At 43.4% G+C, this 20,186-nt stretch overlaps 1 protein-coding gene and 1 pseudogene across 1 annotated transcript in view; both read right to left on the bottom strand.

Moving 5' to 3' along the window:
* COL3A1 (collagen type III alpha 1 chain) overlaps window positions 1-20,186 on the bottom strand; it is an 89,434-nt gene that overhangs the window by 30,919 nt on the left and 38,329 nt on the right. Inside the window, exons 6-15 of the mRNA XM_066612003.1 lie at window positions 19,301-19,363; window positions 17,362-17,415; window positions 16,108-16,161; window positions 14,292-14,345; window positions 12,710-12,763; window positions 11,057-11,110; window positions 9,877-9,921; window positions 8,715-8,768; window positions 7,827-7,871; window positions 2,324-2,377 (exon numbers count right to left, since the gene is read on the bottom strand). Of these exons, the coding sequence (XP_066468100.1) occupies window positions 2,324-2,377; window positions 7,827-7,871; window positions 8,715-8,768; window positions 9,877-9,921; window positions 11,057-11,110; window positions 12,710-12,763; window positions 14,292-14,345; window positions 16,108-16,161; window positions 17,362-17,415; window positions 19,301-19,363 (531 nt within the window). The remainder of the gene's footprint in view (window positions 1-2,323; window positions 2,378-7,826; window positions 7,872-8,714; window positions 8,769-9,876; window positions 9,922-11,056; window positions 11,111-12,709; window positions 12,764-14,291; window positions 14,346-16,107; window positions 16,162-17,361; window positions 17,416-19,300; window positions 19,364-20,186) is intronic.
* On the bottom strand, window positions 9,231-9,350 carry LOC136638078 (5S ribosomal RNA; annotated as a pseudogene).

Genomic DNA, 20,186 nt, shown 5'->3' with positions numbered 1-20,186 from the left:
TATGTCGGCAGCGTACATGCACTGCGAAGAACAGCCTGATGTGTCCTTTGACAGAACTCTCTACTCCAAAAATAATTCCCACAGAAACAAGTTGGTAATTTCAAACATACTGTAGCTCTCTAAGCACCCAATTCTATCCCCCTCCTCCACCGGCATAATTAGCATTGTGCTAGTGGAGGCTTCTTTACAGCAGTCACAAAGCAGCCTCTGCCGATACGCACTGCAGGCCTGTTGGTGGGGAGGCTGGAGCGGCCTCCCGCAAAACTGCAGATCCATGGAGACCTGCCAAGCAGGAAGTTGGAGGGAGGTGGGGAAGGAATTGAATGGGACAGGGATGGGCAGAATGGGGGGCGGGTGGACGGATCAGAGTGGGGATGGAGGTGGAGAGGAGTGCAGATCAGGCCTGAGAGGGGGCAGGATCCATGGTGGTGGTGCATTCTGACCCCCTTCCTAGGTCTGATCTGTCTTCTCGGGTCAGTGCAGACTCGTGCCAGAGATCGAGCTGACACAGGTCAGAGTTGACCCTGCTGGGGTTTACCACAGAGCAAGGAGGCAAATGTCCTGAGGAGACCTCCAGCAGCCGAAATCCACCATGGAATGCAGTGGTAGCATCACTGCATTGCCGCCTTATAGCCCAGTTTAGGTAGGATTGGGCTGTAAATGCTTATTACAGTTGCCTGGCTTCAGCAGAAGTACTCCAGGTTACATTTTAGGACTGCAGTCTGGGAAAGGAATTTTTAAAAAACACACACATGAATAAGATACATAATATATGACGTATCCATTTTGTGTGTGTGTGTGTGTGTGTGTGTGTGTGTGTGTGGACAGTATGGAGAATGAAGACCAAAAGGACACATTTAGGTAAGAAGAGGATGAAGAAAACAAGCAGTGAGGTAGTGGGTAATAGGCTTCCAGCTCCACATTCAATTAGTTGTTCCAAATGAATGGATGATTATCATTTCTTAATTGTAAGAATGCTAGATGCACCTGGTTGGTAGATTTGATGAGGAATACTGTCTTTATACAGAAGAAGAAAGACAGGTCTTCTTAAAGGTAGTAGCACCAAAGTCATATGAACAGGCTATGAAAGATATGCTACAAAGTATCCTCATCCATTCAAACAGAAAAATCAGAGAAATTGCATACTAAATCTCTTTAGGATGCATCCTTCCAGGTTGCACAAAAAGAAAAACTAATGGAAAACCCAGTAGAACATGTTCACTTTGCAACTAAATAAAATTTGCATTCTGTTTTTATTGAGTTCTCTGATTGTTTCATATGATTGAATATTTTGTTTGTCCTGTTCACATAATTCCACATATTATATATTAGAGTCTTATATATAGAATTTAATAATTAGACTGTGACTTGTTAAGCTTCTATTATAGAAGATTTGAATCTAGAGCCAGGTCATTGAAATGCAGAAGTGTGAGCAAATTTGGGGGGAAAAAAATCACTGTGGATGGTGGGTAAAAAACCACTAGTGAAGACTGTGCTATTAACAAACATGGATAAGAAACAGGCAGTCCCTAGACAACATACACCTCAAATAAAACTCTGGCACTTCCATCCTAATTTCATGTACTGTACTTGGATTAGATTTAAGTGAAACTGAGTTAAATGATTACAGATGAAGACATAAAACACTAACAGCCCAATCCTATCCAGTGCTGGTGTGGTGGGAACACCGGGCCCATGCAGTATCTAGCTTTGGATTATAGCAGGTGGGAGGTCTACTTGGGATAAGGGAACATTTGTTTCCTTACCCTGTTAGCTCTCCTGCTCAATAGGGCTACTTGGATCTGTAGAATTGAGTAGCTCCATGTAACACTGGCAGGCCTGGGATGGAGGATAGGATGCGGCAGAGGCCTCCTCTGCTGTCCCCGCTCACTCCTGGGCCTGTCCCACCCCCAATTCAGTCTCTTCCCACCCAAAACACCCCTTCTCCATGCCCTCCCATCATCATCCCCTGCCCCTCCACTGGATGGTGCAGTACTTACCTGTCCCTGCAGCTGTTATGTGGGATGCAGAGCCCATGAGATGGTGCAAGCCTTCCCACAAGTGACGCTTACTTGCAGAATGTCAGAATGCACTTTATGGCACTTTAAGATACCCAGTGCCAGAGCTGAGGCTGCAGCACTGGTGCTCTTGTTTGATAAGATTGGGCTGCCAGTTACAATCCTATTTACACTTATCTGAGAGTATACACCATTAAACTGAATGAGGCTCACCTCTGAGTAGACATGCAGTGGTGTTCACTTTTATTTACAAAGAATAAATTCATATAGAATATTATGGATTACATATACATTTAGAAACGTACCTTAAAACCTGGAGAACCAGGAAATCCTGAGGGTCCAGGAGGGCCTGGTGGTCCCTTAGGAGAAGAGCGGAAATACAGGTCAGTATATTGTAATTAGAAGGAAACATAATATGGGTCAATGATATTATTTAAAAAGAAGATATGCAGTTTAACACCATATTGTTATCATAAACATGTTAGAAGAGACCAGCACATTGTGTGTTCTAAATTTGTCATATATCATAATCTCCCATCCCTCAAATTTACTGAATTTGTGACCACTGAATCTACCCTCAGTTAGCTGCTATCATTAGCTACTACTGTCTGAGTATACAAGACATAGCAGCATTCCAATAAACATGGAGTTTGTGCAGACTCCAGAACAAGGTGGCTAAGGCGCTCTCTGCAGGAACGTGCGTGGCCTCTGGGACACGAAGTGCCTCTGAGAACAAAGTGCCAGGTAAGGCGCCACGAGTTTAGCATCTGGGCGAGGAAAAGGCAACTGGACCTCTGACTTTTGGAGAAGGAGAGGAGGACGAGAAGGAGAAGGTAAGTGTACTCTTTCTAACTCTTTGTCTTTCTATCTCCTTGTCTTCTAACTTTAACTTTAAATCAACCTTAAATCAACATTGAAATTTAGCTTCACCTAAGGTAGCACCTAATCTAACCTAAGGGAGGGACTCTAAGGTCCAGCGAGGTGGGGCACAGGAGCTAGGTGAGGGTAATAAAAATAAATACGTAGGTGTGTACATAGGTCTACTTTGAGCAGGAGCAGGGTCCTGCTTGTGAGTAAGAGCCCAAGGGTCAGGCACTTGGAAAAATAAATAAAACAGAGGAGGATAAAGTGGAAAGCAAGTTTTTCCACTTTGTTTTAAATTAACCCTATACTTAACCCAAGTTAAACTTAACCTAACCCAACCTAACCCTTAACCTAACCTAACCTTTAGTTAGAACATAACCTATACCCAAGTTAAAACATAACCTAAACGGTTCAGTAATTGGGACATAGGATCTAGGTGAGAGCAATAAATAAACAAACAAACAAACTCAAATAAAAACTAGCTTGAGGTTAAAAAACAGTCCAGCCTAAGAGAATTGAACTAGGAGGGTAAGAACCTAGGAAGGGCCAGTTCCCAACCAGACAGGGCAATTTAGCATAGTCATTGACATGTAGGAGGTGATAAGAGCCCCATTAGGCTAATCCAAGCAACCTATTTAGGGGCCTGCAGAGTGGATTAAGCCCACCAACAGGGGTCTTATCAAGGGATCAGGGGTCTCAATGTGTGGATGAAACGGTGGTGTAGGGAGGAGGGGTTTAGATTCGTTAGGCACTGGGGAACGTTTTGGGACAAGCGGGGCCTATACAAGAGGGACAGGCTTCACTTGAACCAGAAGGGAACCAGACTGCTGGCGCATAACATTAAAAAGGTGGCAGAGCAGCTTTTAAACTGATCTCTGGGAGAAGGCCGACAGGATCCGACGGGCATCCAGTTTGGGACTCCTCATCCCTATGGGACAAGGATAGGGAGGTTAGAAAACAACAAGACAAAGGCAGAGTAGGAGAAGAAATTGGGAATGGTAGTGTGATGGGATGTGATAGACGGTTCGGCACAGTGAGAGGATGTGGGGACAAAGAAGTGAATAAGCAGCCCATCCTGGGGCATTCCATGTACAAATGCTTTTGTGCAAATGCCCGAAGTTTCCGAGCAAAGATGGGAGAACTGGAATGTCTGGTGACAAGGGAAAACATTGACATAGTGGGCATAACGGAAACCTGGTGGAATGCGGAGAATCAGTGGGATACCGCAATCCCGGGCTATAAACTCTACAGGAGGGACAGGCAGGGGCATGTTGGAGGTGGGGTGGCCGTTTATGTTAAGGAAGGGATAGAATCCAGCAAAGTAGAGATTGAAGGTGGGTTCGATTCCACCATAGAATCTGTGTGGGTTAAATTACCAGGCCTGTGGAGCAATGTAATACTGGGGGTGTACTATCGTCCTCCAGACCAGAAACCGGAAGGGGACCTTGAAATGAGGAAACGGCTCAGGGACGTGACAAGGAGGGACGGGGTTGTAATCATGTTGGATTTCAATAATCCTCATATACACTGGGTCAATTTGTGTTCTGGTCACGAAAAAGAGACCGGATTCCTTGACATGCTAAATGACTGTGTCTTAGAGCAGCTCGTCATGGAGCCCACCAGAGGACAGGTGACTCTGGATTTAATATTGTGCAGTACACAGGACCTGGTTAGAGATGTCAATGTTATGGAGCCATTGGGGAACAGTGATCATGCTGCGATCCGTTTCGACATGCACGTCGGGGGAAGAATACTGGGCGAATCTCTCACAAAAACCCTTGACTTCTGATGGGTGGACTTCCCTCAAATGAGGAGGCTGGTTAGAAGGAGGTTGAAAGGGAAGGTAAAAAGAGTCCAATCTCTCCAGAGTGCATGGAGGCTGCTTCATGTAGAGCAGTAATAGAGGCCCAGCAGAGGTGTATACCACAAAGAAAGAAGGGTTCCACTAAATCCAGGAGGGTGCCCGCATGGCTAACGAGCCAAGTTAGAGAGCCTGTGAAGGGCAAGGAAGCTTCCTTCCATAAATGGAAGTCTTGCCCTAATGAGAAGAAAAAGGAACATAAACTGTGGCAAAAGAAATGTAAGAAGGTGATATGGGAGGCCAAGAGAGACTATGAGGAACACATGGCCAGCAACATTAAGGGGAATAATAAAAGCTTCTTCAAATATGTTAGAAGCAGGAAACCCGCCAGAGAAGCGGTTGGCCCTCTGGATGGTGAGGGAGAGAAAAGGGAGATAAAAGGAGACTTAGAGATGGCAGAGAAATTAAATGAGTTCTTTGCATCTGTCTTCACAGCAGAAGACCTCGGGCAGATACCGCAGCCCGAACGGCCCCTCCTGACCAAGGAATTAAGTCAGACAGAGGTTAAAAGAGAAGATGTTTCAGACCTCATTGATAAATTAAAGATCAATAAGTCACTGGGCCCAGATGGCATCCACCCAAGAGTTATTAAGGAATTGAAGAATGAAGTTGCTGATCTCTTGACTAAAATATGCAACTTGTCCCTCAAAATGGCCACAGATAGAAGATTGGAGGATAGCAAATGTCATGCCTATCTTTAAAAAGGGAAAGAGGGGGGACCTGGGAAACTATAGGCCGGTCAGCCTAACATCTATACCGGGTAAGATGGTGGAATGCCTCACCAAAGATAGAATCTCAAAACACATAGACGAACAGGCCTTGCTGAGGGAGAATCAGCATGGCTTCTGTAAGGGTAAGTCTTGCCTCATGAACCTTATAGAATTCTTTGAAAAGATAAACATGCATGTGGATGCGGGAGAACCCGTAGACATTATATATCTGGACTTTCAGAAGGCGTTTGACACGGTCCCTCACCAAAGGCTACTAAAAAAACTCCACAGTCAGGGAATCAGAGGACAGGTCCTCTCATGGATTGAGAACTGGTTGAAGACCAGGAAACAGAGAGTGGGTGTCAATGGGCAATTTTCACAGTGGAGAGAGGTGAAAAGCGGTGTGCCCCAAGGATCTGTCCTGGGACCGGTGCTCTTCAACCTCTTCATAAATGACCTGGAGACAGGGGTGAGCAGCAAGGTGGCAACGTTTGCAGACGACACCAAACTTTTCCGAGTGGTGAAGACCAGAAGTGATTGTGAGGAGCTCCAGAAGGATCTCTCCAGACTGGCAGAATGGGCAGCAAAATGGCAGATGCGCTTCAGTGTCAGTAAGTGCAAGGTCATGCACATTGGGGCAAAAAATCAAAACTTCACATATAGGCTGATGGGTTCTGAGCTGTCTGTGACAGATCAGGAGAGAGATCTTGGGGTGGTGGTGGACAGGTTGATGAAAGTGTCGACCCAATGTGTGGCGGCAGTAAAGAATGCCAATTCTATGCTTGGGATCATTAGAAAAGGTATTGAGAACAAAACGGCTAAAATTATAATGCTGTTGTACAAATCTATGGTAAGGCCACACCTGGAGTATTGTGTCCAGTTCTGGTCGCTGCATCTCAAAAAAGACATAGTGGAAATGGAAAAGGTGCAAAAGAGAGCAACTAAGGTGATTACTGGGCTGGGGCACCTTACTTTTGAGGAAAGGCTACGGCATTTGGGCCTCTTCAGCCTGAAGGGGGACATGATTGAGACATACAAAATTATGCAGGGGATGGATAAAGTGGATAGAGAGATGCTTTTTACACTCTCACATAACACCAGAACCAAGGGACATCCACTAAAATTGAGTGTTGGGAGAGTTAGAACAAACAAAAGAAAATATTTCTTTACTCAGCATGTGGTTGGTCTGTGGAACTCCTTGCCACAGGATGTGGCCTGGATGCCTTTAAAAGGGGATTGGACAAGTTTCTGGAGGAAAAATCCATTATGGGTTACAAGCCATGATGTGTCTGTGCAACCTCCTGATTTTAGAAATGGGCTATGTCAGAATGCCAGATGCAAGGCAGGGCACCAGGATGAAGTCTCTTGTTATCTGGTGTGCTCCCTGGGGCATTTGGTGGTCCACTGTGAGATATAGGAAGCTGGACTAAATGGGCCTATGGCCTGATCCAGTGGGGCTGTTCTTATGGCTGTTGCTGTGTCCTTAAATTACCTCTGCTCCCCACAGCCACAGCCCTCCACCAATCCCCTCAGGGGATGGGGCTCATTTGTTCCGACCTGGCCATACAAACTCTGATCTCCCTGCTGTAATTGGGCGATTGGGAGTTTGCAAATAATGCATCACACCATAGACCCAATTGGAATCCATGTGGTTTAAGAGGAGTTGAAGCATTTAAATCTCAGTGGGTGGCTTTCCAACTCCATTCATGGAGGAAGCTTCTGTTCATGCATTGTGTTTCCAACAGTGGAACTACTAGTTGGGTGCCACCCATTCAGTTGCACTTTATATACCTGTTGTTTATATATTGCTCTCAATATGTGTCATAATTACAGTTTTAGAAGATTGTGATCATCAGTAAATAATGTGGAGAAAATCTGGATGTACACACTTTCCACTGTCCAGTATTTCAAGAGAAATTCCTGGAGAGATTTACTCCTTTTTGTTACCTTTTTTTTGGTAACATCTTTTTGTTATATCCCAGTCCTTCTTTCAAAGGGGTGTATATTGGATCCTACATGTCATCTGCAGGTAAGCTCTCGACCTGTTTGGATTTGGAGATGGAACTGCACATGTTCATACTATTCTTAGTACTGTAGTCATCTGTTATTCAAAACCATGAATTTGTTGTCATTCAAAACCATAAGCTGCTCCTCTGGGTGCTGTGGGTAGTTTAGAATTGGGCTTTCAGATGACTCAAAAGCTGCGAGCTCAGTCATTATTTGAGTATAAGAAATTAGAAGAGGAAAACACTTGAGCTTTTACACGCATTAAAACAATATCCAAACCTGCAAGCCAACTTATAAGTGGAACAGTGTTTTGAGTACATGGAATGGCTAGGCAAAAATATATATGTATAAAGTAATGCTACTTACAGGTTGGCCAGATGCTCCTGGAGCACCATCATTCCCACGACCACCCTTTCAAGAAAAATAAATATATCAGAGACAAAGAATTTTGCCACTGAACAATATGAGTACAGATGCACTTTTTAAAAAAGTAAAGAAAGCCCGACATATACAGTCGTGTGTAACCTTTTGTGTACATGGAACTTTCTCTTCCACTGAAGTGAATAGGGAAGCCCATTCAGTTTGTGGATTTCTGCTTGCATATGGAAGCTCTAGGGCTCAAGATGAATGGATAAATTTGGGCAACAAAACTTATTGAAATTTGAACACCAAGGGCAATGACCAGTGTTAGATACGTCGTTGTAACAGTTATTGCCAAGCAAACAAAATTAAGAAGTCGAAATCTCTGATACAGTTGATACAGAGGTAAGCAAAAACGAATGCAAAGCAATAAAAATAGAGACACAAGTCTTGAGGATGACATTCCAGTGAGGATACAGAAATCACTCCCCACTCCTGAGTAGGTGGGCACAGTATCCAGCAAGGACATCATGAGAGTCCAATATGGGAGTCATATTCTCATTTAAACAGACCACGTCTCCAAACAAGCCCATGCCACTTATCTTACTGATGGGCAATTCAATCAGACTAATTCTCAGGTCAGCCACCAGAAAGTGTCAAGATTGGATATTTGTTCAGTCCTAAGACCAACAAAGGGACCACTACTGCAAGAATGCCACCATTCCATTTTGCACAGAACAGCCAAGAACATTAAAGGCAACATGATGGAATTATTGGTTTGCCGACTCCATTGCTTCCAGGATCCTTAGTGGTCTACTGAAGAAATAGTTCACACACCCCTGAGTACCTGAGCTGGGACCGGGAATAATAAGAAGTTTTGGTCACTTTACTTACAGCGGTTCCAGGAAGTCCTGCTCTTCCTCTTTCACCAGGTTGACCTCTTGGACCCTAGGCAACATACACCAATGTCAGAGACGAAAAGGCAAATATAGCAATCTGCAGCAATCCAACATGCTTTGTTTTGAGAAACTGCTGAACTGACAACTCTGAAATTTATGATAAAGGTGCACCAAACACAAGTACTGGGATCTGCATTCAAAACTAGTTGCATTGAGTGGACATGCATAATCGCTGGCATAGAGTAGAAGCAGCAGCATATGAAGACAGAGTTTGAAGGAAACCGTGCACTGTGTGTCAGGCTTCAAATTGGTTCTAGATCTACTAGCTCTGTATGCTGCTGATGAAGCTATATATTGGGAGGAGGCATGGAGTAATTTCTTTGCGAGCATGTGCAGGTACAGGCTGGAAGTTTTCATCATGTATAAAATGGGTTGAGAGTGTGCTGCTGGGGCTGCAGCATGAGGTTGGTTGGTTGGTTGGCAACCTTCAGTCTCGAAAGACTATGGTATAAGCCTACAGCACCTGGTATTCCCAGGCGGTCTCCCATCCAAGTACTAACCAGGCCTGACCCTGCTTAGCTTCCAAGATCAGACAAGTTTGGGCATGTGCAGGGTAACAGTTGCTGTCAGCATGAGAATCTTATCTAAATAAGGTTGTATGCTTTTGACCCAGGATGGGCAATGCTAACTGGGCAACTGATTAGTTGCCTATGACTCAGCCACACACCATTTCTCAAAACTCTAGATCACCACAGTTCTTCATACCTACATATCCTCTGAGCTAAGTGGAAATTAAGGTCCAGCTCTCTATTACATAAGAAATGGCATTGAGAACAATGGACTTTCCCCATTCATAAATATTATTAATGGTATTTATGAAGAAGTGTAAAAACAGGTTGTCAGAATCACAGATGCATAGTCTGTCAATAGCTGAAGGCTCTATGATGTTTCTGCGATTAAGGATGCAATCCTAACCAACTTTCCAGCACTGGCATAGCTGTGCCTGTGGGGCATGTGCTGAACCTTGCAGTTGGGGGGCAATCATGAAGGCACTGTTCCTTTACCTCGGAGTTGCATTGTCCTTATGTCAGAGCTGGAAAAATGGGTTAGGATTGTGCCTTAAGCTTTCTAAAAAAGTGTTTTGGAAAACAAATTACCATTGGGCCAGGAGCTCCGTTTTCACCAGGTAGTCCATTTTCACCCTATTTAATGAAAAAGAACATGTGATAAATATGCAGCACATATTATTATATGCTTGGTTAGTGCATGTTAAGAGCCTTCTCATGTTGCTCTGTGGATTACTATGCTATTGCATTTTTACCATCATGAATTATCAGTGCATGAAAGTATGTTTCCTTATGTGAATCCCTTTCTGGATCTGTATGAGCAAAAAGGTAGTCCTTAGGACAGACACCCTGCTACGTATGCATCTTTGAAAATCGGGGTCCACATTCATCTCCTACCAGATTGATCATCTGTTTGGGGACCCCCACAGCAAATGATCTGCATTGCCAAAATGGACAGAACTAAGCATCTGTTCAGTGATTACATGGGCTGCAGAATTCTTGCAGCCCCCCCCCCCCCGCTTCACACAAAGATCTCTGCTTTTGAGCCCTAGTGAGAGATACAGTAAATAACATTCTCTCATTCTACTAAAATTATTGATGGACTGGGGGCTGAAAGACTGCAGAAAAATCAACATGAAACATTAAAAAAAAATCAACAACCTCATTTATAACAGGGTCCTTTATTTATTACTGTGCTTAAATTCAACAGAAGTCACTTTAGCAAATATTTAAAATAGTATCTAATCTGATTGATAGCCTAACCTGCATATGCTCAGCTGGGCCGAGGGGCCAATGCCGTATCCAACACAGGTAAGGAGCAGGTCTCCTCTTGCTAAGGGGATATTTTTCTCCTTACCCTGAGGAATGCTTCAGTGGTAGGATGGGGCTACTTGGATCTCTGCTAACTCAATTGCTGGCTCTGTGCAGGGTATTCAGGCCCAGGAGGGAGGATAGGATATGGTGAAGGCCTTTTCCACCGATCTCCCCTCCTCACAGGCCTGGTCTGCCCACGTTCCACCCTTCTCCACCCTGAAATGCTGCCTCCTTGCCTTTGTTCCACCCCCCTCCACTTGGCACAGCACTTACCTCCACTGGCAGCCAGGTGTTGGGATACAGTGTCGGCAGGACAGCGCAGGCCTTCCTGCTGGCGCTTCTTATATGTGAGTCATCAAAAAGCACTTTACGGCACTTTTAAGGGCTAGCATTGGTGCTTGCATGAATCAGTTATCCTGGGTTTACATACTACAGTGTAAATAAACCTAAATTTTACCTTTAGACCAGGAGCACCAGCATCACCTTTGGCACCATCTCTTCCATCAAAACCCTTCATGAAAAGAAGAATATTTTAATTAATATTAAAACAGAACACACCTGACATTTCATATTTTCAAATTTAGGAAAACTAATAGCCGTAATACACCATTTTGCTCTTTTTGATTATATCTGGTGTTGAAGAATGTGCTTGTTCTTAACATCAGAGAAAACCACATTTTTGAGATCTAATATAGATTTTTTAAAAATCTCTATACTAAACATGAATAGCACAAACGTGGAAATGAAAGATCATCAGAGTCCTTTGTGATAAGATTCTTCCATAGGAGATGGTTTGCCCCCTGCGGGCACCTGTGAGAATTCTCCTGCTGGTGCCACCCGTTTCAGCAGCTTGACTAGCAACAAGAGGAAGGGCCTTCATTGTAGTGGCAGCATAACTATGAAACTCCCTCTCTGTTGACTTAAGAAAAGAACCCTCCCTTTGGCCTTCCAGCAAGGCTCAATACCCGGTATTGCTTTACATCTTGATAAAGTGTTGGTTTTGCTACTTTCATTATTATGTCATTTTTTATTTTTTCTACATTGCTTGTGTTGATGGTTGTATTTTATTGTTTTTACATTTGGATGGATTGTTAGCTGCTTTGGTTTCTTATTGTGATGGGAAAGGTGGGACAAAAATGTTTTAAAACAAAAATAAATACATTACAGTGCAATTCCTTACAGCCCATGAGTGCTCACTAACACAGTTAGCCCTAAAGTAAGTGGAAACTTGTCCTAACTAGACTAATTTTATCTGGATTGGGCTTCAGTGATTATAAGCACAAATTCAGTCACAAAGGTTTTTGACAGTCCAGTGTAAGGTAAGTCCAGTTTGGGCTAACTAGAAAATAAAAAGATGTCAAAAGCTAGCTTTTGAATCCTACATGATACTTCATCAGGGTGGATGGTAAGCAAAAGCGGAGGGGAACAGTAGTAACATTGGAACTAACAACAACAAAAAAAATCTCATTTGACAGAGCAAATGCCAAATCCTATCCTTTCTCCTACCACAGCACGCAGCTGGACCAAAACAGGTTGCGCTACATGCTATGGTGGCAGGGAGTCAACTGGGAGGCTTGGGAGGGGAAAGGGAAAACATTTTCCCTGTCCCTTCCACAAGCCCCTCAACTGCCAATGGGTCCCCTTGGACCTGGGCCAGCTTTTTTAGAGACAAGGAGACAGGGGGAGGGCATGTCAGCTTGCTCCGGAGGGGACAGCACTCAGTACAAGTCGCCCACGCCAGGTGCCACTCCCTCCACATTCTGCTTCGTTTCTCCCACCCCACTATGCCCACCCCACCAACTTACTGAGGTCGATGGGTCTTCTACTTCACACTGCCACATATGGGGTCCTCCATAGTGCCTGCGGTGATGGTTTGGGAGCACACTGCTACGTGTGCTTCCAGACCAGTATTCACAACGCTGTAAAGCACATTCTGCCACCAGAACGCTGGGTCTGGCGGTGGCAATGCTGTTTAGGATTGGGCTGTAAGTTTCAGCTTCACACAAGGCCTTGAATGATAATGGCCTGTGAATATCTTTCACTAGGAACTGATTGAAGGAAAAACCAACAGCCACAAAATATTCCTATTTCATATAAAAATAATACTTACTCTGTGACCTTTCATTCCAGGCAATCCAGGCATGCCAGGGGGACCTTTGTGACCCTAAATAAAATGAGGCAGAAAAAGAACCCAGCAATATGTATATTAATCTCTGAGATAACCATTCACAGAAAGAATTGGTATGATAATCTCCATTCTAAGGTGAGAATACTTTGTCACTAAGGTGACAAACCTTAGTCTGGCTGTTTTTTGACAAGTGAAATGCTGAGGAAAACAACACATATGTACCTTAACTGCTTCAGTAATGAAGAGATCTTAGGTGATATAAAGTAGGCCTCACTGAGTTTTTGCTGATTTTGACATTTGAAGAGAATCCCAAAAAGGTCACATTGCTGCACCACCATTTGGTACCTTTTGTTCCAGTGTTGCCTCGCCCTCTGCTTCATTTGCCTGTATGACCATTCAGTCTGATCGGCTGGAATTTTCCATGACCTCATCATGCCAGATATAGCGTGATGACTTCATCAACATAAACATGGGAAGCTACACCAGATTACTCCAGCAGACACCACCAGATTGAATGGCAAGAAGGGCAAAGGGAGCTTTGCAGTGAGATAGGAAGATGAAGCTATATAAATGCAGTAACAAGGGCAGAGAATAGCACTGCAACAACATGGCTCTATTTGCAACAAGTGTCAAAAATAATTGAAAACTGAAAGTGGTGTTTAACAGTCAAAGACAACCCCTCCTTCCCAACAAGGTAAGTAGTTTGGGCCCAGCCCTAATTTATAGCAACATGTATACTTAATTGACAGTTACAAGTGAACCCCAAAGCCACAATACATCTGGATATGCCTAGGTTTATACTAACATGAAAAAGGCAGGTTCAATGCAAAATTGAAGATGGCACTGACTTACTGACTGTGATTTATTTTGAGATTTGAGAGGGCATTTCTAGATCAGACCTAGCATGTTCAGCCCAAGCCAACAAAGAGGACTCATGCATGGAAAGTGTCTATGCATGGATTATTTTCCACCAATGGCGTACATGGATGTTGTGGGGGGGGGGGATGATTCTGACCTACAGCACCTATATGTGTCCAGTGCCCTTACAGAACTGTTCAACTCTTTGAAGAGGAATTGAATCAAGTGACCCTTTTTCTTTCAGTAAGGTGATTGGTGCTTTCACAGTTGATTTTTTTGGCACACTCTCTGAAAGGCACTCCATACAGTTCTACTACTGAAGTTAAGACTCTCAGGTCCTACAGATGCCTGGGTTCGGAACACCGGAAAATCACTTGTAAGCCACTCTGAGCTCTTCAGAAGTCACATGGGATACAAGTGAAACAAATTAATGATGTGTTGAATAGTGATGATGGAGAAGGACACCTTTGCACACAGCAGCAATCCTGCAGCCCACTTTTGTGGAAAGAAATCTCTGAATGGAGGGAGCCTTAGGTTCCATTTTGGGACAATTGGGAAATGTGTTCCATCCAACATATTTCATGGGACAAGGCATTTCAATGGGAGAAGGCATTTCAAAACTCTCCTTAAGCAGATCCAGACTGTAGTTGTAGATTTACCCACGATATACTCAGAACCAAGAAGATTAATTAATTATTTTTCTTACAGCAACACCAGGCAAGCCACGTTCACCAGTTCTGCCGGGTCTTCCAGATTCTCCCTAAAGAGAGAGAGAGAGAGAGAGAGAGAGAATTGTATTTGTCGTGCTCTTGTATTTCAGTGAACTCTAAGAAAGGACTAGATTATAGGGCCCAATCTGTTATAGAGAAACCAATGGTGGACCATGTGAACTGCATTATGAAAAGGTTCCTCATTCCTCATGGGCATTAGCGTATGTTTTATATGCCAGGGATAAAATGCAAAGATTGAATGGGTTCCCGTAGAGGACAAAGGGTGGAGTAAGTAAGTAAGTAAGTAAGTAAGTAAGTAAGTAAGTAAGTATACAAACAAACAAACAAACAAACAAACAAACAAACAAACAAACAAACAAACAAATAAATAGATAAATAAAATTCCCAAATATTTTGCAGAATAGTTACCAGCCTGTGTTGGCTTTCCAGTGCCTGTTTGGTGTGTTCATTGTGGGAGTACAATGTGTATCTGACGTTCTGTTATTGCAACCTTCCTGGCTCATTTACTTGCACAGGTGGATTGGGGGGGGGGTGACATGTCACTGGAACCTCTCCCTGACACGCATCCAAATACTTGTATATTTAGATAAACGTGTGAGGAGGAGATTTGGATGACCCTGGCCCCATTATTAGATGAACCAAGAAGACATGAAAAAACAGGATGTATTAGTGCACATCCTGAATCACATGTAAAACTGGCCCACCTCACCCCAGCACTGTCTGTTCTAGTGGCTGTCTGCTGGTGTTCATTTGCATCTTTTTAGATTGTGAGCCCTTTTGGGACAGGGAGCCATTTAGTTATTTGATTTTTCTCTGTAAACCGCTTTGTGAACTTTTAGTTGAAAAGCGGTATATAAATACTGTTAATAATAATAATAATAATAATAATAATAATAATAATAATAATAAAACTGTTTAGATGTGCCATCCAAACCAGTCCACACATTAATTGCTTTCTTAGAAAAAGTAATGTGATGTGAAAAAGTAATGTGTGAAGCAGCTCCAAACCCACTTTTTTACCACAACTCAGGAATAACTTATTCTAGAACAGGGGTGTCCAAAGTTTTTGGCAGGAGGGCCACATCATCTCTCTGACACTGTGTTGGGGGCCGGGGAAAAAAAGAATTAATTTACATTTAAAATTTGAATAAATTTACATAGGTTTACATAAATGAATATATTAAAGATGAACTTATATTAATGAATGAAGGTCGTGAAATAGCTCAAGGCCTATAAAAGGCCTTGCACAAAGCAAGGTTGACCTTTCCTTTGCTGCCGCTACTGCATCACAGACGTGAAACAGCAAGCAGTGGAGGAAGCCCTCATTCCATAGTTCACATGAGAGGTCAAACAGTCGCCCTCATGCTGAGAGCAGTTGCATTGGGCCAGTGTGGGCTCAAACAAATCTCTGGAGAGCCAGAGGCTCATTGGAGACTGGGGGCTCCCTGAGGGCCGCATTGAGAGGCCTCGAGGGCCGCAAGTGGCCCCAGGGCTGGGGTTTGGGCACCCCTGTTCTAGAATGTCAGCTGAATGACTCTGGGCTTAATTTAGAGTAAGAGATTTACAGATGGTTACTGAAAAAAATGCTTCAAAATTGAGCTACAAACCCTCCAAATCCCTTGCAAAGTAAGTGTTTCACACAAAAGAGTTCTAGCAGATTGGAACCAACAGCTAGTTCAGAATGAAGGTGCAGAACATTGCAAATATTGCATGTTCGGGAAGATTATATAGAGGTATTATGGCCATTACTTGGATACAGTAATATTTGCATACTGCTAATTGAAAACATACGTCTTTTCCTGATGGACCAGGTGGACCCATTGATCCTGGGGGACCAGCAGGGCCCTGAAAACAAATAAGAAAGGCAAAGATTAATTTTCTTCCATACCTTATTAAGTAAAAATAAGTTAAGAATGAAAAGTGGGAATAGGTGGATGAAGCCATTTATCCTGTAACGACTATGTCATGAATATTTCCGGTGATTCACAAATCCTTTCTGATGCAAGATTATTTACATCCATTAAAAAAAAAAAGAGCTTTTGAATCAACGGATAATTCTTAAGTCGACTGAGCAGGAAAACACTCCAATTTCTCCTCTGCGTCGCAACATTCATGAATGGTCTCACCCCGCAGAAGGCAGCTTCTTACGCTAAGATTGTATGATCTGATTCATTCCATTCAACACTATTAGATATAAAAGTCTCTTTAAACTGCCATAGCTGGGCAGCCCAATCCAACCAAAATCTCTGCACGGCAATGCAGTGGTGCCTGTGTGGGCTATGTGGCATCCTGTGGGGAATTTTTGGCTTCTGGAAGTCTCTTCAGAGTAAGGGGACAATTGTCCCAGCAATTGCTATTGGCCAATTTGGGCCTGCACCGGCGATATCACTAGCACAAGTCAAAATTGTTCCATGCAGGTGGATCAGGCATGGGAAGGGGGTTAGGATTCGGCATGTGCTGCTGCTGCCGAACTCATCCCCCTCCAGGGCCCAATCCACTCACTCTGCCCATCTCCTGCTATCTCCCTGTCCCATTCAACCTCCTTCCCCCTCTCTCCTCTGCCCTTCCCGCCATAAAGCAATATACGTTGTTCAATGAACAGAACACAATTACTATGCTATAATTTTATCATCTAGCTGATATTACCTTTAATTTAATATAACGGTTCAAATAAATTATATGTTCATCTGTATGAGCACAACTGGAGCATCTTCTGATGTTTCAACAACAACAAAACAAAAATGTCTTTTATGTTTTCAGTTCAGCATCTTTGACAGCCAAAGAGTCAAACCGTTTTTTGAACTGGGCAATTTAAAACTTTGGCTGCAAGTATCTCGTGAATTTTCTTTTTTCAACCATTCAAGAGAAAATTGCTTTTTAAAATCTTCATTTCGTTCCACATGTATTGCAGTAAGGTGTCTAACAAAAATGAATGCTACCAGTGAATTCAAGAAGGAGTTAACTTGCCATTTCTTACAGGGCAACACATTTACCAGGAGAAAGTTGTGAGAGATGCAACACGTCACAATGCACATTGATACTTACTGGAGCGCCAGCTTGACCGGGTTCACCAGGAGCACCTTGGTATCCATGAGGGCCCTAAAAAGCAAGACAAATCAGAGTTCTTAGAAATTATGTATTGCTTTTGATAATTCATTAATGGTCTTTCAGTTGAAGTGAACAAACTAATGAATACTGATCTGAACACATGTTCAGTTTATGAATTCTTTCTAAGACATCCAAATAAAAGAGCCAAAGAGAACTAACTGATTCTAGAGTCTACAGAACTGCCTTCAGCTGGAAGTCTCCTTTGTTTGGTCTGAAAGGTTTCGTCTGACTTAGGGCCCAATCCTATCATCTCTCATTGCCAGCGCTGAGCTCCAGCACAGGCTCTGGATGGCGTAAATGTGCCATAAAGCATGTTTACAGCACTGGGAGAGCAGGGAGTGTCGGCGCTGGGCTCAGCGCTGGGAGGCTGACACTGGAGGAGCACCAGCAGTAAGGCAGACAGTCTGGTGGTGGTTGTGGGGTTTTTGGGTAGGAGGACAGCCATTACAGGGTGGAGTGGAGGAGCAACCAGGACAGGAGGTGGTGGGACCTATCCATCCTCCATGTCAGGCTGAAAAGCATGATGTGGAGCTCCTCCAGTCTGCACTGGCAAAATAACCAGCACAGACTGGAGGAGACTCATTGCAGTCCCTTTGCCTTTAGGGAAAGCGAATGAAAGTCTCCTTCCCCTGAGGAAGTTTTCAGCTGCTCTGGCAGGGCTGCTGGATACAGTGGTTGCCATTTTGGCACTGCTGCACCAAAATGGATTGGACTGCCCATTGCTATTGCCAGTTAGTTCAGTGATTTTCAACCTTTTTCATCTCGCGGCACACTGGCAAGGCACTAAAATGGTCAAGGCACACCATTAGCTTTTTGACAATTGACAAGGCACACTGTGCTATCAATGGGGGCTCACATCCCCCAATGGTCCTATTGATAAATGACCCTCTCCCAAATTCCCACGGCACACCTGTGGTTGAAAATGGCTGAGTTAGTTCCTGACTGTTTTCCTTTATCCTGACTGTTTCTTGGGGCTAGGTTTAGAGTGATTTTATTTCTATTTAAACTGACGGGTTGTCAACTTTGTAACTGTGAGCACCTGGAATTGTTTGTAATGGGAAGGTGGTATATACACGTTTTAATACATTAGTAAAACAAAAAAATCTCACAGATTCCACCTTGGAAAAGAGAGTATAATATACTGCAGCACCATCCTGCAAGCAGGTTTCCTCATGCAAAAAGATGTTCTTAATGGTTCCCATCAGGATATCCACAGTGAGTAGTTCATGTTTCAGGCACTCACTGATACAGGGTAGAGCACTTTGCATTATTCTGGAGCCACTCAATTTCTCTATGTGGTTCAGTTTATCACATAAGATCTTTTACGAATCTACATGAATGTGCTGAGGAAGGGAACAAAGACTGAACATTCCCAACCTTCACATGTTCAGTATAAAGTCTTTTAAAACTCCTATGCCTGCAGCTCCATTTATGAAGGGCTTTCTCCACAAAATCAGAAGCATTTTTGGGGTTCCTGATTGTGTGAACAACTAACTGAGTGGAGGCCTTTTTTGGACTTCGTATCAAACACATGGAAGTCAGAAATATGCAATCCCTCTCATTCCAAGTGAAAAAAAAGGCTAGGTTCTATCTTAACAATCATGTAAGGAAGGACATTCACGCAAGTGAACAAAACCCTTTCCCCCTATTCCACACAGTAGCCCTCTAAGAAATTGCTACTGAATGGATTTGCAGGGGCCTCTCAGGAATAGGATAGGATATATGGGGCTATGGGGAAAATACCCGAATTGGGCATGATCATGCTCTGTGAGTGGGACTCTTCTCTGTAACTTCCAGTTTGGCTTTCTACCAACATTTTCTTTATGAAATGCGACACCATTAAACAGTTACAGACTATTGAATTACTTCTACTTACAGGTGGACCTGGTTGTCCAACAGGACCAGGGAGACCAGGAGGGCCAGGAGCTCCAGGTTGCATCTAAGAGATACATTTTAAAGACTATCAGTTTAGGTTTATTTAGAATATTAGTGCAAACGCCAAAAGTAGGACAGCTGTAACAAATGCGTGTTAGTCTACTGAATGAATGAGCTAAGCAAGAAAAAAACAAGAACAAACAAACAAGAATATGCTTTGACTGCATGGTTTTGAAACCAAAATCAGCATCTCTGTTATCTGTTCTGGGAGTAGTGGAGGCCACAGCTGAATGGGAGCTTCCCAATGCTGGTGGCTCACAAGAAGAATGGGTTCCACAGAAAGCAAATAACAATGCAGTACTGTACAGTATTTCTTGTGGCAAAGGGGCACCTTCTTTTGTGTTGACTTTGCCACTTTTGGCACTGAACAGGATTGGCTCTATCTGCCATGTAGATGTAATATAGATGGGTAGGAGGTCTGGTCTTGAGGGTAGAGCCTCCGTTTGCCTGAAGATAACATCTGAAGGTCACCAGTTCGAGGCTACTGGCACAGAGAATGGCGAGACCTTGATTGCAGCTGCCAAGCCGAGTTATTCCATCTGCTCTTTGTGTGAGCAAAGAAGCATCTTGGCCGCCCTTCAAGTGAGAGATGAAGGAGCTGCTTGTCAGCCTGCGTGGGAGGAAACTGGAGGCCAGAATGTGATACCAGACCAGAAAAGATCCATCTGAAATGTGGTTCTTGAAAGACAGAACCTTCTTCAATTGTAAAAATCCCTATAGGGTTTAGAACAGCCTGCCTATGTAAACCGCCTTGAATTAAAGTCTGAGGAGAAATCTGATGACCAAGAAAGGTGGTATATAAATTTTAAGGAAAAAAATATATGGGA

This window comes from Tiliqua scincoides, chromosome 1 (assembly GCF_035046505.1).
Source record: "Tiliqua scincoides isolate rTilSci1 chromosome 1, rTilSci1.hap2, whole genome shotgun sequence".
Classification (NCBI taxonomy): domain Eukaryota; kingdom Metazoa; phylum Chordata; class Lepidosauria; order Squamata; family Scincidae; genus Tiliqua; species Tiliqua scincoides.
This window is presented reverse-complemented; position numbering and strand designations above follow the sequence as displayed.